The sequence below is a fragment of the Phyllopteryx taeniolatus genome, chromosome 23 (assembly GCF_024500385.1).
Source record: "Phyllopteryx taeniolatus isolate TA_2022b chromosome 23, UOR_Ptae_1.2, whole genome shotgun sequence".
NCBI lineage: Eukaryota > Metazoa > Chordata > Actinopteri > Syngnathiformes > Syngnathidae > Phyllopteryx > Phyllopteryx taeniolatus.
The window spans coordinates 3,381,673-3,396,864 of record NC_084524.1 but is presented as its reverse complement, the minus strand read 5'-3'; the positions used below and the strand labels follow the sequence as shown (position 1 = coordinate 3,396,864).

The 15,192-nt window shown below is 47.8% G+C and overlaps 1 protein-coding gene across 3 annotated transcripts; it reads left to right on the top strand.

Moving 5' to 3' along the window:
- The first annotated feature begins 614 nt into the window (after positions 1-614).
- Positions 615-14,565, top strand: neurl4 (neuralized E3 ubiquitin protein ligase 4). 3 transcript variants are annotated; one of them, XM_061764075.1, is made up of 29 exons: positions 615-811; positions 2,800-3,295; positions 4,153-4,218; positions 4,294-4,736; positions 5,224-5,335; positions 5,406-5,494; positions 5,714-5,786; positions 6,190-6,457; positions 6,533-6,714; positions 6,860-6,945; positions 7,144-7,306; positions 7,405-7,615; positions 7,699-7,775; positions 7,864-7,942; positions 8,012-8,181; positions 8,406-8,534; positions 8,620-8,759; positions 8,860-9,078; positions 9,672-9,770; positions 9,861-10,013; positions 10,359-10,526; positions 10,608-10,766; positions 10,871-11,050; positions 11,128-11,221; positions 11,596-11,703; positions 11,957-12,101; positions 12,394-12,506; positions 12,585-12,744; positions 13,109-14,565. In XM_061764075.1, the coding sequence occupies exons 1-29, from the start codon at positions 647-649 to the stop codon at positions 13,314-13,316; spliced, it is 4,755 nt and encodes a 1,584-aa protein (XP_061620059.1). In that variant the 5' UTR covers positions 615-646; the 3' UTR covers positions 13,317-14,565. The 3 variants fall into 3 exon arrangements, with proteins under 3 accessions (XP_061620059.1, XP_061620058.1, XP_061620057.1); XM_061764074.1 differs by having other exon boundaries at positions 8,617-8,759; XM_061764073.1 differs by having other exon boundaries at positions 8,614-8,759.
- The last annotated feature ends 627 nt before the right edge of the window (positions 14,566-15,192 follow it).

Here is a 15,192-nt window from a genome sequence, read left to right as displayed (position 1 = left end):
TAGTATATTGTTGTTTAATAAAGGGTGTATTTTATAATTTTAAATCAATAAACCAATTATTTAATGAGGTGAATAAATACATTTTGATAAACCCATTTTAAGTGGGGGGCAGTTTCAAGAATCTGCATTACATTGCTCACCAACTGATATAGCTGTGAGAAAAACATGTTGTTTCATCATATAATATTAATATTATATAATGTGAAAAATATTTAATAATCGTTGCAGCCCTCTGGGTATTTGTGTCCACTTCGTTTTCTTTTTTTTTTTTTTTTAATTCTTTTTTTTTTTTTACCATTTTAACACTGCCAGTCCTCCATGTTAACATGGATATTTGGACTCGGTGAACGAGTTTTAATAGTATTAATGCAAATGTAATGAAATATCGGCAAAAAATATATAATTTGAAGGGTTGTAAGATAAAATGAATGTATATTTTATACTAATGGCACGAACTTATGTTAGTTAAAACATTCGTGCAGTAAAAGAAGCAACAAGTATTTAAAATTACTCAATATTCAGTAATTTTAAATATCGGCTGAACAAGAAGTAAACAACAGTCGGGCGGGTGCCGTAAATGATTCACTGCTATGACGTAACTGTCGCAAACCAACACTCTGTCGTGAAAACTGGCCGCCCCCTAAAGATGGCGGCGGAGCTGCATCCCCGGAGCGGAAAGCTGGTCGGCCTGTCCAACTCCAACCGCACCGCCCGGCGCAATCAGCCCGTCCAGGAGTTCAACCACGGCCTGGTGCTCAGCAAGGAGCCGCTGAGGGACCGGGACGTCTTCACTGTCCGTATCGACAAGAAGGTAAAAACTATCGCCACAGGGCCCGCCGTTGCTGCTGCTGCTGCTTGCTCCGAACTGGGCGGGGGTGATGAGACGGGGAAGGCGAGGACAACGCTCGATGGGACGGGGCGGAGGGTCCGCCTCTCCCTCCCTGCAGTCGGGGGCCTTCTTCCACCTTTTAACGCTGCTTGACAGCGGCTCTTCACTCCGTCTCTGAGGGATTTTTGTTGTTGTTGTTGGTGGTGGTGATTGACATAGCGTCTTAGGTATATATATATATTTATCTCTCTCTCTCTATATATATATAGATAGATAGATAGATATACACAGCATCCACACATATAGGATATCAATGTTTTAATTGGGCACTTTGCTAATGATACAGTGTGTTACTTAGCCATGCTAATGCGCTGACAGCAGGCAAAACGACTCGTCTTTTCAGTCGAGGAACTCAATGAAACTCGGCTTTTTTTTTCTTTTTTTTTTTCTTCCTTCTCCCCCTTGTCGTCTTCCCTTTGGCTTGTTAGCTTCTCAGCTAATGTCTTGTCAATGGACCGTTTCGCCATGACGTCACACAACGAACTTCCGGGTGGCAAGTGCTATAATTGCACAAATAGTAAACAAACCCTTCTATCGTTTGACCAAGGCACAGTGATTGAGGAAACAGGTTAAATGGCTTTAATGATCATTTTAGCCTGCTGCTGTAATGTGTGAAGTGCAACGGATTAATTCCAATTCATTTCAAAACTGATTTGAAATAGATTTTTAAATTGAGTTACGATCTTGCTCGAATTCAACTTCACGAATTCGGTGACGATCCGTCCTGCCCGTGTGATGCTCTCAGCTTCTCATCGGACGTAACGCACATCGCCCGTCAGAAAATCAATATGCCCTTCCATCACAGTATGCCCAAATTGGCACTATTGTCCATCCTGTTTGCATCCCGCTAAGCACCACAGGAAGTTTTCATATTAGAACACTCCCATATTCTTGAGTCAGCATTCGCAAGTTAGCAGATTTTCTTTAGTGACCTATCCTCGTGGTAGTGTGCATATGTGTTTGTCTAACATCTGCGTTGGCCTCCAAGTGATGCTCAAGGTCGCGTGTGTGCCTGCGCGCCGGTATTCCGTAGCAGGATCCTTGCCAGCTGCGATAGCGCGAGCTGTCCGCCACCACGTTGGTAGGTAACGTGAACCAAAAACAAAACCGAATTGAATCGATAATTGTGTCACGTTATCGGGATGAATTTTGGAGGCAGCTTGTCATGTGATACGTGCTTTGGATGCATTTAGTTAACTTGTTAAATTAGCAAAGGATTGATGTTCTTCTTAAATCTTAGGAAGAGACGTGCATTTTCTTTACAGATGAAAACCGATCCATGACATCTTAACCCTATGACGGCAAACGTATCATCTGTGATAGTTGACCTCTTGAGGCCTCTACATCATCGGTGGGATGTTTTGTTTTTTCTTGAAAAGCCAGACGTGTACTACAGTGAACTCCCGTTTATCGCGGGGGATACGTTCGGCAATGGGCGGATAACAAAACATTAGGCTGGTTGTTTAATGTCAGACATGATGTGTGGGCAGGCACTATTGGGACCCAACTATTTGTTTTATTTTATAAAAGGTCAATATCCCATAATAGCACCACAAAATTAGTTTGGATGGGTGGATTTCCGTTACATGTTCTGCGCGTGATGTATGTGATGTGGCATTGTTTGACTTTCTGATGTCATCCTGAATGTGTTGAAATGCTGCGTCTTTTATACTGCGGTGCCAAGACGCTTTATTCTACGCGAGCTATGTTCCTCACTGACAGAATGACTAAAAATATCCCAGCGGAGCATAAAACAAATCACTTTGGTATCCAACTGCAATTTTTAGTCCAGCACGCCAGTTATTTAGCACTAACTCCCAGGCTCCAGCGCGATCCAGGAGGAAATGTTTCTCCTATCCTGTATCGGTTTTCCGTGTCTCTCATCTTTACCTTTCTTCAACGCTTCCCAGGTGAACTCGTGGAGCGGTTCCATTGAGATCGGCGTGACGACGCTGGACCCCGCGCTGTTGGACTTCCCAAGCAGCGCCACGGGCCTGAAGGGTGGCTCCTGGATCGTGTCGGGCTGCTCCGTGCTCCGGGACGGCCGCTCGGTGCTGGAGGAGTACGGGCGCGACCTGGATCAGCTGGCCGAAGGCGACCGCGTGGGTATCCAGCGCAGCTCCCGCGGTGAGCTCCACCTATGGGTCAACGGCCAGGACTGCGGCGCCGCCGCCAGCGGCTTGCCCCCCAAGCTGTGGGCCGTGGTGGACCTGTACGGCAAGTGCACGCAGGTGACGGTGGTGAGCTGCGAGCCGCCGCTTCCCTCGGCCGAGCGAGAGACTGTAGTTCGGGTCGAGGAGGAGGACGAGGAGGAAGATGCGGTGGTCTGCGGGGTGCGAGAGGATGCGGGCATCACGGCACTGATGAATGTGGCAGCGATGAATGGAGTCATGATAGGAGACGAAGGTAGGGAACGCCTCGTGTCACGCTGTGTTCCAAATGATTATGCATGTAGGATTCAGGCATCCAATGCCATTGACATTTTTATCCCTAAAAAGTACGCTTAACGATATTGTAAACTGCCCTAAGCGCAGCTTGAGCATCAACACGGCGTTCAAATATAGGAAAAAAACCCTAAACAAAACTGTACTTATATAATTATTCAATTCAATTGTATTGCATGTTAAATAAATATTGTACCGAAATGAAGTTTTGAAAACAAAAAGTCCTTCAAGATTTAATGCAAATGTGTTGAATCAAAGTTAAATACAACTGAACTGTACTTAGGCAGTGATTCTATCACGTACCACTAGTGGGAGCCTGCAGACCACACTGAGCGTCACTGGTTGAAACCATAAATGTACCACAATCAGTGAGCCCAAAACAGTTGAATATCAGTTCACTTATCATCTTTCTGTATTACATGCGGCGAAGACTGTGGTGACTTCTTCACATTCCTCCCCGATTGTACAAAGCTTGTCTCTCAGGCGAGATGTGTCACTTCAACACCTTGGCAACGATGTACTACTTTCCTCTTAGATGGGGATTTGTCGCCATCTTGTGGCATCTTAGGGTTTTTCAGACTCAGCACAAAAAGTGTGACTAGTGAACCACGAATAGGTGAGCTTAGCGTATCATTCCCTGAGCTCAACCCTATTGAGCACCTGCGACACGTCCTGCAAGGCAGGTTGGACAGCATTAAAACTCCACTCCATTCACTGTAAATCACTTTGATTCTTTAGGAAAATAACAAAAAAAATTATGTGCAATGTATTTGGTATATCATTATTAAGTTGTTATTTTTTTCCTCAACTCTGTGTCAGTGCCTGAGCTTAGTTGCGGTCACAGCAGACCAGACAAGTTCCCCAACAACCTGCAGCCAGACGCAGGTACGAAAACTCGCCATTCAGGCGAAGGCTGCTTTGTAACACGGACTGTTTCGTGTTCTTCCTGTCTCTTGCCAGTTCTAACAGAGCACCAGCTCTTTGACGTGTTCAACAACGCGATAGTCTCTTTTTACCAAGCCGAGGATGAGGGCGGAGGGGAAGAAGGCGGCGGCGGCGGCACAGGAGGAAGCGGAGCCACCGGAAGTGACTCCTCCTCGTCGAGAAACGACACGAGGAGCGGCAGCAGAGGTGGGGCGCCGAGCAACGACAGTGGGATGGGAGCGGGGGACGCTGGGAACACTGGGAACACGAGCAGCGCCCCCGCCGGAGGAGGAGGAGGGTCGGGGGCGGCGACAGGCGGCTTGACCACCAATGACGCGCTGCTCTTCCACGAGAAGTGCGGCACTTTGATCAAACTGAGCAATAACAACAAGACGGCGGAGAGGAGGCGACCGCTGGACGAGTTCAACAACGGCGTGGTCATGACCAACCGGCCGCTGCGACACAACGAGATGTTCGAGGTGAAAACGATGATCGTACGCAGTGAGTTGTTTCAAAATGACGCACCACCGTTGACACTTGAGCTCAGGGGTGGGCAAAGTACGGCGCGCTCCTTTCTTTAACCCGCAACACGGAGCATCCACACGATCAAGAGGTCTGGCATCTTCGTTGTGCTCATTTAGCAGTTTTTCTGACTAAAATTGGTTACTTAAAAATACTAATTTTTTGGTTCATTTATCTCATGAAATGGTTGGTTAAGTTATCCATGTAAACCATCATCCCCCTGATTTCAACCCTATTGAGAACCTTTGGCGCATCCTTGAAGGGAATATCTATGAGGCTGGAAGGCAGTATACCTCCAGCCAGCAGCTCTGGGAAACAATTCTTCCATCCTCAAAAGAGTTCCAGGCAGAAACTATCACAGGCTTAGAATTTTAGCGAATGAGACAGTTGCTCAGGTGATATCGAAGAGGTCATCAGCGTCAATAAAAAAAAATGCGTTTTCAGATCCGCATTGATAAGCTGGTGGACAAGTGGTCGGGTTCAATTGAGATTGGCGTGACCACACACATCCCAAACAATCTGGACTATCCTGCAACCATGACCAATCTGCGTTCAGGTAACGGGCATGAAACCACACCAAACAAGTGTCACCAACCAAGTAACTCATGTTCCCTGCTTTACGGTAGGTACAATCATGATGAGCGGCTGTGGTATACTGACCAACGGGAAAGGCACCAGACGGGAATACTGCGAGTTTAGTCTGGATGAACTACAGGTTTGGTAGCATACACACGCAAACGCACACTTGTATTTATATGGCGCAGGGGTTGGCGTTTAACTAAAGTTGGTTGATTAAGATGTGTGTTCAATCTGCGGGCTCTCTAGTGTCCCACTCATTTGTATATAAGCCATTAAAAAGTCAATTATCCATAATCGGTCCCCTTATAAATACAAAGATTAAGGTGTCCTTGTTGTTTCTCGTCATGGTTCTCAGGAAGGAGATCACATCGGGCTGATGCGCAAAGCCAGCGGTGCGCTTCATTTCTACATCAATGGCATCGACCAGGGTGAGACACTATGGACACCCTCACAGTTGCAAAACAAACGCGCCCAGCCCGAGTCTGGCTCAGCTGTCCGACTGTACCGAACCCTTACACGCTGTTCGTCTTTCATGCACGCATAGTTTGTTCCTGGTCAATCCTCATAATAATTGGCTATATCAAATTATGAACAACGGATCATTTCATGTAATGTAAATGTATTAATAGCCTGTCTGATGTTAATGGATGATTTATCCTTAATCAGTATCAGACAAAAAGTACATTTATTTGTTGAGATCACTTTTTTTTTTTAAACAAAAATATTGTCTATCATTAGGTTTAGTTTTTTCGTATTTAGTCCGTGTGATCATTCTTGTTCCAGTTTGACCTAAACTGGATGTTAGGGTTAATAATGTCACATCCTCTTAAGGTGTTGCGGCAGCGCAGACCCCCGGCGTGGTGTACGGCGTGGTCGACCTCTACGGCATGGCCGTCAAGGTCACCATTGTCCACAATCACAACCACAGCGAGCGCCTCCGCCGCAACAACGCTATCATGAGGGCGATGTCGCCCGACGTCGGGCGGCCCCGGCCCACCCTCACTCCGGATTCAGACGCGCCCGAGCGGCTCCTCTTCCACACCAACTGTGGCCAGAAAGCCGCCATCATCAGCGACGGCAGGACGGCGCTGAGGCCACAGTAAGCTATCTGGATCTGCTTTTCGCTTTTTACGCCGAAACATCACACGAGTGATTAACCACCCCCACCTTCCAGTGCCACGGACGACTTCAATCACGGCGTGGTCCTCAGCAGCAGGCCGCTGCGCTCCAACGAAGTGTTCCAGGTTCGTATTGACAAGATGGTGGACAAGTGGGCGGGCTCCATCGAAATCGGTGTCACGACGCACAACCCCGCCTACCTGCAGCTGCCCTCCACCATGACGAACCTGCGCTCAGGTAAACCTAAATGTCAATTAACTCATTCACTGCCAGCCTTCTCAATAAACATGGATATTTGACTTCTAAAGCCGTCAATGGCAGTGAATGTGGGTTTTGTTTTCCAATCGTTTTTTTTTTTCATTTTCTTTTTTTTAATCTCCAGGGACATGGATGATGACAGGGAATGGTGTGATGCACAATGGGACAACAATTCTAGATGAATACGGACACAACCTAGACCGCCTCAAAGTGTGTACAACCTTTTTTGTACATTCAATCCATTGCCAACTTTGTTTTAGTGTTTGGCTTTTTCAGTCTTGGAAATTAAGAGAGAGGTTTTTGTGGGTTAGGTTGAGGGTTATGGGAAATTATTGCTAACAAAGTGTACGAACCCTGCATTATATATATATTTTTTCCTTCTAATTGCTTCGTTATTGGCTCACACAGGCGGGTGACACCGTCGGCGTCGTGCGCAAAGAAGACAGCAGCCTTCACTTCTTTGTGAACGGTGTCGCTCAGGGCCCAGCGGCCTGGAACGTGCCCCCCAACGTCTACGCCGTGGTGGACCTCTACGGCCAGGCAGCTCAGGCTACCATCATGGACGACATGGGTGAGAGCAGGAGGCCCACGACGCAACGGCAACATATTCTTCTTCCCAAAAAAAACACTTGAGTAAAGCGTTGTTGTTGCTGTTCCTCCGCCACTCAGTGGACCTTCCCCCTCTCCCCGAGGACAGCTCCGAGGGACCCACAGCCATGTCCCCAGGGAGCCCCTGCTCAGTACTGGGGGCCAGCACCGCCACCGACCTGCGTTTCCACCACCTGCACGGCACCAACGCCGTCATCACCAACGGGGGGCGCACCGCTCTGCGCCAGAACTGCCGCAGCGAGTTCAACGACGCCATTGTCATTTCCAACAGGTGAGAGATGTGCCTGGCCGGTGAAAACGTGAACATGTTTTGTTTTGTCGATGTGCCGAGGCAGATTTCTCGGCTCGTTGTAGGTGCCTTCGAGATGGAGAGCTCTTTGAAATCATCATTCAGAAGATGGTGGACCGCTGGTCAGGTTCAATAGAAGCAGGTCAGTTGGAAATTTGTTTCTTGCGATCATTGTGATATGAGCTCTGTCGTTGCTACTGATCTCTCACTGCGTGTGTGTCCGTGTGAAGGGGTGACAGCCATCAGGCCAGAAGAGCTTGACTTCCCCAACACGATGACTGACATCGACTATGACACGTGGATGCTCAGGTAGACAAGTGTAGTTGAAGCCATGCGCTTTCGTCCTATAACCCGACTGCCCTCTTTCCTTTCCGTCAGCGGGACGGCGATCATGCAGGACGGTAACACGATGCGCAACAACTACGGCTGCGACCTGGACTCGTTGACGTCGGGCTCGCGCATCGGCATGATGCGCTCGGCCATCGGTGACCTTCATTATTACATCAACGGCGTGGACCAGGGTGTGGCCTGCTCCGGTCTCCCACCGGGTGAGAGAAGGGGGAAATTTGTCTTTGCGCTTTTTTCAAGCCTTTACCAGGTAAAACTCATTTTCCCTGGGGGAAACATCAGAGGTGAACTGAATTTGACCTTTGAAGTCCAAGCCTTTCTCAGACAAATATCCCAATTCTTTTGTGAGCAGTGTAAGAGCCTTACCTACAAAAGTCTTGGACTAACCAACCTGTCTGTTTTTTTTTTTTTTTTCTTCCCCCAGACGTGTTTGCAGTGATTGACCTGTACGGTCAGTGTGTTCAGGTGTCCATCACCAGCTCCTCGGGCCCACTAGACAACAGCTTGTGCACCAGCAACATCACCGAGAAGAGCTTCCCAATCCACTCTCCAGGTGAGAAAGATGCAGGATCTCGGAGCCAAATGATTTGAACTATTTTGCCGTATGTGTGTGTGTGTGTGTGTTTGCTTAGTAGCAGGAGTTGCCCACCGGCTCCATGGTAAACATGGTAAGAATGTGGTGCTGCTGGGCGAGGGGTGCCAGGCCGTCCGAGCGGGGGGTTATGCTCACGGGATCGTTTTCAGCGCTAAGGAACTCAAAGTGGATGAGCTGTTCGAGGTACCCATATAAAACCCGGAAGTACCCTGGCGCCTCTTGTTTACGAACATTCCGAAAAGGCTCCCCTCGCTTGATATTTTTTGTGCGCGTGGGCCCGCAGGTGAGGATCGACGAGGTGGACGAGCAGTGGTGCGGTTCGCTGCACGTCGGCCTGACCACGTTGCCGCCGGCCGAGCTCCCGTCGTGCCCGCTCTCCGGCTTCTCCCCCTCCCTCCCGCAGCTTCGCGCCAAGGTCACCTGGCTACTCTGCGGCTCGGAGGTCCGTCGTAATGGCGTGCTGCAGCGCCAGAACTACGGCCGCTCGCTGGAGCGGCTGACGGTGAGCCAAGACTCGCCGCCGCCCTCAAATGAAATGTCCTACCGACTGCTCATCATGATGGTAGCCACACCGCTGATTTTTATTTAATTTTTTAAATGAGTCCTCCAACTCTTCAATAATCAGTGAAAAAAAATAAAAGTACTTAGTAAGTGGTGAGTAACTTCTGATGTATTTTTTTTTTAATCATGAGGTGTTGCACATCAGACTGCGAGTCGCAGGCCGTTGTTTCCTTTGTTTGTTTCTTTGTCCTGACTTTGTGCGAGGTCCTTTGTGCGTAGCCGTTTTAATAGCTGCTCACTTAATTATGATGCAGTTGCCTGACAGAAAATGTCCTTCATGCACCTTTATCAAAACTGACCCATTTGCCCTCTGCATCATACGCATATTTTTGTAAGTCTGATGAGTTTCGCAAGTCATTGGACTCTTGCCCGCCTTCCATCAGCAGAAGGATCATTCTTTTTCCCACTTAAGCATAAAAAACGGTGACTCGCTTAACAATTAAGTGAAATCCGTTTAACTTAAATCCTTTATGCATAATGAAGTGGAAGATTTTGCATTTTTAGTGGACGTGCATTGATGTATTTGTGTCTTAGGTTGGGAACCGTGTGGGCGTGAAGCGGTGCAGCGATGACACCATGCACATTTTCATTGACGGCGAGGACATGGGACCTGCGGCCACCGCAGTAGCCAAGGTACACTTGAACACGTGCGAGCTAGCGCGCGTAACTGTGTTACGCATGCACTGCAGTGGACGCGTCTGTTTTTTTTTTTATTTTTTAAAGAAGGTTTATGCGGTCTTGGACCTGTACGGGCGGATCACGGCGGTCTCCATCGTCAGTTCCACTCTGATGGAGGACGTCGAAGGCGTCAAGGCGCCGTCGCTCTCCTCGGGAAGCTGCAGTGAAGGAGAGGATGACAGCACGCCGGTCAGAGAAGTACGCGACATGACGTTGCCTTTCCAAGAGCAGTGAGCCCTCGCTTGGAATAGCAAACATTTGCGAATACGGGGGCACCTTGAGTTAGTTGTGTTGGAAGATCTCCGTTTTGCCAACCGTTTTAGAGCATTTTGACTGATCTTTAGTCATCTTATCATCGTCATCGCCGCTTCGCAACCTGTGAAAATACCATTTACAGTGTAATGTCCTATAAGTTATTTTATTGGGCGTTGATAGGAGTGCGAATGGTCGTTTGAGCCTGTTCTGCCAACAATATCCACATTCAACGTTCAATAAGAATCAATGCCAAGGCGCCTGCGGATTAGTTCCTTTGATTTGTGACAGGCTGCGGGTGAGCCGTGCGCAACGGTGCCCACCGCCATGGCTTTCCTGGAAAACCACGGGAAGAACATCCAGCTGTCCAACCAAAAGCTGACGGCAGCCAGAGTGTCGAGCTACAACCAGGGCCTGCTGGTCACCGCTCGGCCGCTGACCCAGCAGCAGCTCTTCCAGGTATCGCGCAACAGGCCACATTCCGCCTCGTATGACCGTCCCGATGTTTCCGTTGATCAATCGCCTCTCTTTGCCGTCCAGTTTCAGATCGACCGCCTCAATCCGTCGTGGACGTCGTCGCTGTCGCTGGGGGTGATCGGTCACTCCCCGGACCGGCTCAACTTCCCCTCCACGGCGTGCTGCCTGAAACGCTCCGCCTGGCTGCTGCAGAGAGACTCCATCTTCCACAACTCGCTCAAAGTAGGCGCACAAAACGACGGCAGCTGAAATTTCCTTCAAACCTTGCGTACTTTTTCCAACCCTTTGCAACGCTCGCGACTGTTAACTCCTTTCTCCCTCCTCAGATATGCGAGAACTACGGTCCTAACTTGGACACGTGCCCTGAGGGGACAGTGTTGGGTCTGCTGGTGGACGCCAACAGTTGTCTCCATCTTTATGTCAACGGCATGGACCAGGGGGTGGCAGCGCAGGACATTCCCGCCCCCTGCTACCCCTTCATCGACCTGTATGGCCAGTGCGAACAGGTAGCCGTCACATGACGCTGCGGCAACTTACCAATTGGCAAGAATTAACGCCTTGACGGTTTGTGTCATGCTGTCAGGTTACCATAGTAACAAATAACGTGCCAACTGTGGGTGGAGAGGGTGGCGACGCCCGCTGTCAAGGCGACATGGAGAAGGCGGACATGGTTGACGGTAAGATAACTGGAAATGTTTATAATTGCCTTTGTTCATAGTTGAAACTGGAAATAAACCACAAACTGCGATCCCAAGGCACTTTAATATCAAATTCAAACAACTCTCTGTAACAACCCAGGCTCAACTTATCTTAGGTACTACTTTCTTATTAGCCAGGGCTTTGGCACCATCTTACAGAAAAAGTACAAAAATACATGAATGGCTGAAATTTTCAGTGAGGATTGGTTCCACAGAAAACAAATGGTCAATTTTACTGTGAATTGGCGAAGTTTCACCGTATACTATATAAGCCGCACTCAATTCAATTCAAAAATAACTTTTTCCACTTGTATTGTTCTGTTATGATTGTCCGAACTTTGGGCCCGGCGCAGGCATCAAGGAGAGCGTGTGCTGGACACCCCCTCCCGACGTCAGCCCCAACAAGTCCTGCGAGTACCAGGCGCTGTGCTCCCGCTTCAAGGACCTGCTCACCCTACCAGGTGACTTCCCTCTTGCGCCTCGCATCGTGTCGTCATCTGCACAGCCTGAAGTGTAAAGTAGATGTTATCTGTTAAAGTTAAAGTAAAAGTTGAAAAGTCGTCAGAAAAATACATTTTCTAGTATAGATACCTGAAAAAAATCAACTTATGTACATTAACTTCCCACCAGTGCGTGTTTTGATACTTAAAATGAAAATTCCCCAAAAACTGTGATGATGATGATGATTATTGTCATTTTGTGTGTGGCCTCAAGACGGCTACTTCAGTGAAGATGCAAAGTACAACCTGTGCTACTGTGAGTCCTGCCGCAAGCTGCGGGGGGACGAGGCTTATTACAAGAGAGGCGAGCCCCCCCGGGACTACGCTCTGCCTTTCGGATGGTGCTGCTTCGCCCTCAGGTGAGTGGTCGCACAGGTGGGGGACACGAGTCACGTGACTTGACTCGAGTCAGACTGGACTCGCCAATTTTAGGATTTGGGACTTGGCTAAAACTTGGCCAAAAGACTCAACTTGACTTTGGCTGGAACTTGACAAACGCAACCCGGCCCGACCGATTCATCGGCCGATGTTAACCCTTTTGGGGTTAGGGTTAGCTCGACTTTTGCCGCAGTAACTCGGGACTCGCTGGAGACTCGAAGGTTACGACTTGAGGCGTACTTGTGACTCGTCTTCCCGTCGACATCTTTCCAGGATCAAGCCCCACTGTGAGGTTTCTAACGCACTGAAGAAGTGGCACATCGCGTACCACGGCACCAGCGTCGGGGCCCTGCGGCGCGCGCTGGACCACAGCCAGCTGCTGCCTGGTACGCCGTCACCACATCTTTGTCCAAATTCCTTTCTGCCGCCGCGCAATCGAGCGTACCGATGAATTCTCGCCGCAGGGACGTCGTCCATCTTCTCAGTGGCTCCGGTGAAGGCGGAGGGGCCGGATAGCTACGGCGATCCGGAGGAGAACAGCGCCCCCGGGAGGGAGGTGCCCAGGGTCAGGCTGTCGCCCACCATGCGCTACTCTGGTTTGGAGACGTTTGCTCCTAAAGTGCAGTAAGTTTCCGTTTACTGTCCTTCATTCTTCTGACTTCAAAGAGATATTTATCACACTTGAATGTTCAACCTTAAAACAACTGCTAATTTAACACGCAGAGCAGCAACGCATACAAACATACATACATATTGAAAGCACTTCGTAGGCTGGGACCAAATTGCATCGCCTAATCCTTCGGAGAACGCTTCAATGTTTGTTTGAATGTCGTTATCGATTCATCGGTCAGGCCCTAATACATACAAGAGCTGATCTCCAGTAATTGTTATGGTTCGCACCGAGCAGAGAGAATACAAAAGGTCCATTTCCCTAACATGTGCCTTTTGAAGCCCAGATTCATCCAGTCGGTGTTGTCTCCCCGTCCAGATTTCGGGACCCCCGCTCTCACCGCTGCCACCAGGCCCAGGTGGGCTTCCAGGTTTGCGTGCGGCCCGGCTCCTACAAGGCGGGCCCGCAGCAGACGCTCGGCCACGGCGAGCCTCTGGACCCTCGCTTCAGCAACTCGGAGATCGAGTGGATCACGAAAGAGCAGGGCGGCACGCTCCTCTACGGTCTGCTCGTGCGGGTCGAGTGAGCGACTGTTGATTAACTGACTACCAAATCCAAGCCCTGCCTTTGAGAAACAGACTCCTCTGGGATCCACTTGATCCAAATGATTGTTAACATATTTCATTTTGGCGGTTTCAAAGAACAACAGACACTGCCTGCACTTTAAGTTTCGACGATATTTATTCTTTTTTTGTGTTTTTTTTTAAGCGGACTAAATAGCAACATGACACGTTTTCGTTTGTTTAACACCCTGCGCTTTTATTTCGGGGACGTCCCCCCTGCCCCGCCAAGCCTGACGTAATTGTTTTCACACGCAAAAAAAAACAAAAAAACTTGAATTTTAAGAGTGAGATTTTACGACTGGATTGTTTACACATTTTGTTATGGTCCCGTTTGTTATCACGAGCCTGACCGACCGTCTGTTTTCTCTTCAGCAACTGCTTTTGTTGAGAAAAGTATTTGAAATGGGAATACAATAAGTATGGGAATAGGGATGAGCCCAAATTGCAACGAATTGATGGATTAAAATTTCCTATATTAATACATGGGTACCTTGACTTACAACTTTGTTGGGGCACTTGTAAGTCAAGGTAGCACTGTAGTTTAAACTGTACAAAAGAGCACAGAAACAGCAACTAGGTGAGTTTTTCAGTGAATAACTGCGGAAGCGGTGAAAAAAAAAAATAATCACGATTAGGAGGGGGAAGACTTAACAATGAATTGTCTGTTAGAACCTCCTAAGAGGATAATTTTTAATCAAAGTTACTCAAAAAGCTGGCAACCCTGTTTCCTAAAAAATGCCATTTGTTTATCATCTTCAAAAATGTTTATGTTCAAATTCATGGAACGTTAAAAAAAAAAAAAAAAAGAGTTGTCGTCTCAATAAGATGGCCCATGTTTCCTTGAGAATGCTCTCAACGAGGGCTCTGAGGTTTTCGCTTCCACCGTTCACGTTTGGAGTTCTCTCCCGGTTTACGTTCTCAATCCCGGTTGTGGCGAACCCGCTCCGTTTCTCGAGGCACCGTCAAACTCCGAATGGATTCAAGATCAATAACCTTCTACGAGCAGCTGGGATCCGAGCAAGATCCAGTGGGATTTGTTTGACGAAAAGAAACGAAAAACAAAAACAACTTCCAATCAAAAATGTGAAAAATGTTTTATGGGTAATTTATGGCCCAGTGCTGCTTTGTAAATTTTGTTTTCCTGTATGTTGCATTGTACATAAATATCTTCCTGGTTTATATAAATATATATATTAAAAAAATAAACTGACAGTATGCACAGTTGGTTTGTTTTTACCCCTACCCTCAACAAAACAGAACATGAGATGTTCTTTTTCTGGCAAATTTGATTTTGAGGAGGAAAATGATGTTTTTATTGCAGCGTCAAAATTCTGGTGATTTCTTATTTATAAAGGCCAATAGTGTGTTTGTCTCAAGATCAGACAAGCAACAAGAAAACTTTTAGAACCTAGAACAAACACAAAAAAAGGCCTTGAGTTTGACACCTATGAGGTAGAGTGTACAGTGCAGGAAGAGTCTATATTTACACACCACAACACAAAACTATGTTTTAGGGTGGAGGTGACTGCAGACTGGACGAGAGGCCCCAAGAGGGAACTGGACCGGGGTAATAAGTACATACACGCATCAAGAAGTGACTTGCATGCCACTAATAGTGTTTTTTTTTTTTTTTTCTTTCCTCCCCCAAGGTGGACAACGTGTCAAATGGGACCAAAAGCCAGGTTCCAAAAAACAAAAAGGTACACACGGCAATAAAATAAGTGTAGTGCAAGGAAATATGGCCCAAAAGTCATCTTTTTGGGGGGGCTGAATGTTGATGCTCCATATCCCAGTTTTGGGAATTTAATATATAATGTCAACTTTGTATCTAGTTTGTTT

Excerpts from the sequence above, each read along its gene's own strand:
- neurl4 (XM_061764073.1), top strand. The coding sequence starts at position 647 with ATGGCGGCGGAGCTGCATCCCCGGAGCGGAAAGCTGGTCGGCCTGTCC. Across the intron at positions 4,737-5,223 it reads GACACAACGAGATGTTCGAG|ATCCGCATTGATAAGCTGGT; the intron begins GTGAAAACGATG and ends ATGCGTTTTCAG. Across the intron at positions 7,307-7,404 it reads TACCATCATGGACGACATGG|TGGACCTTCCCCCTCTCCCC; the intron begins GTGAGAGCAGGA and ends TCCGCCACTCAG.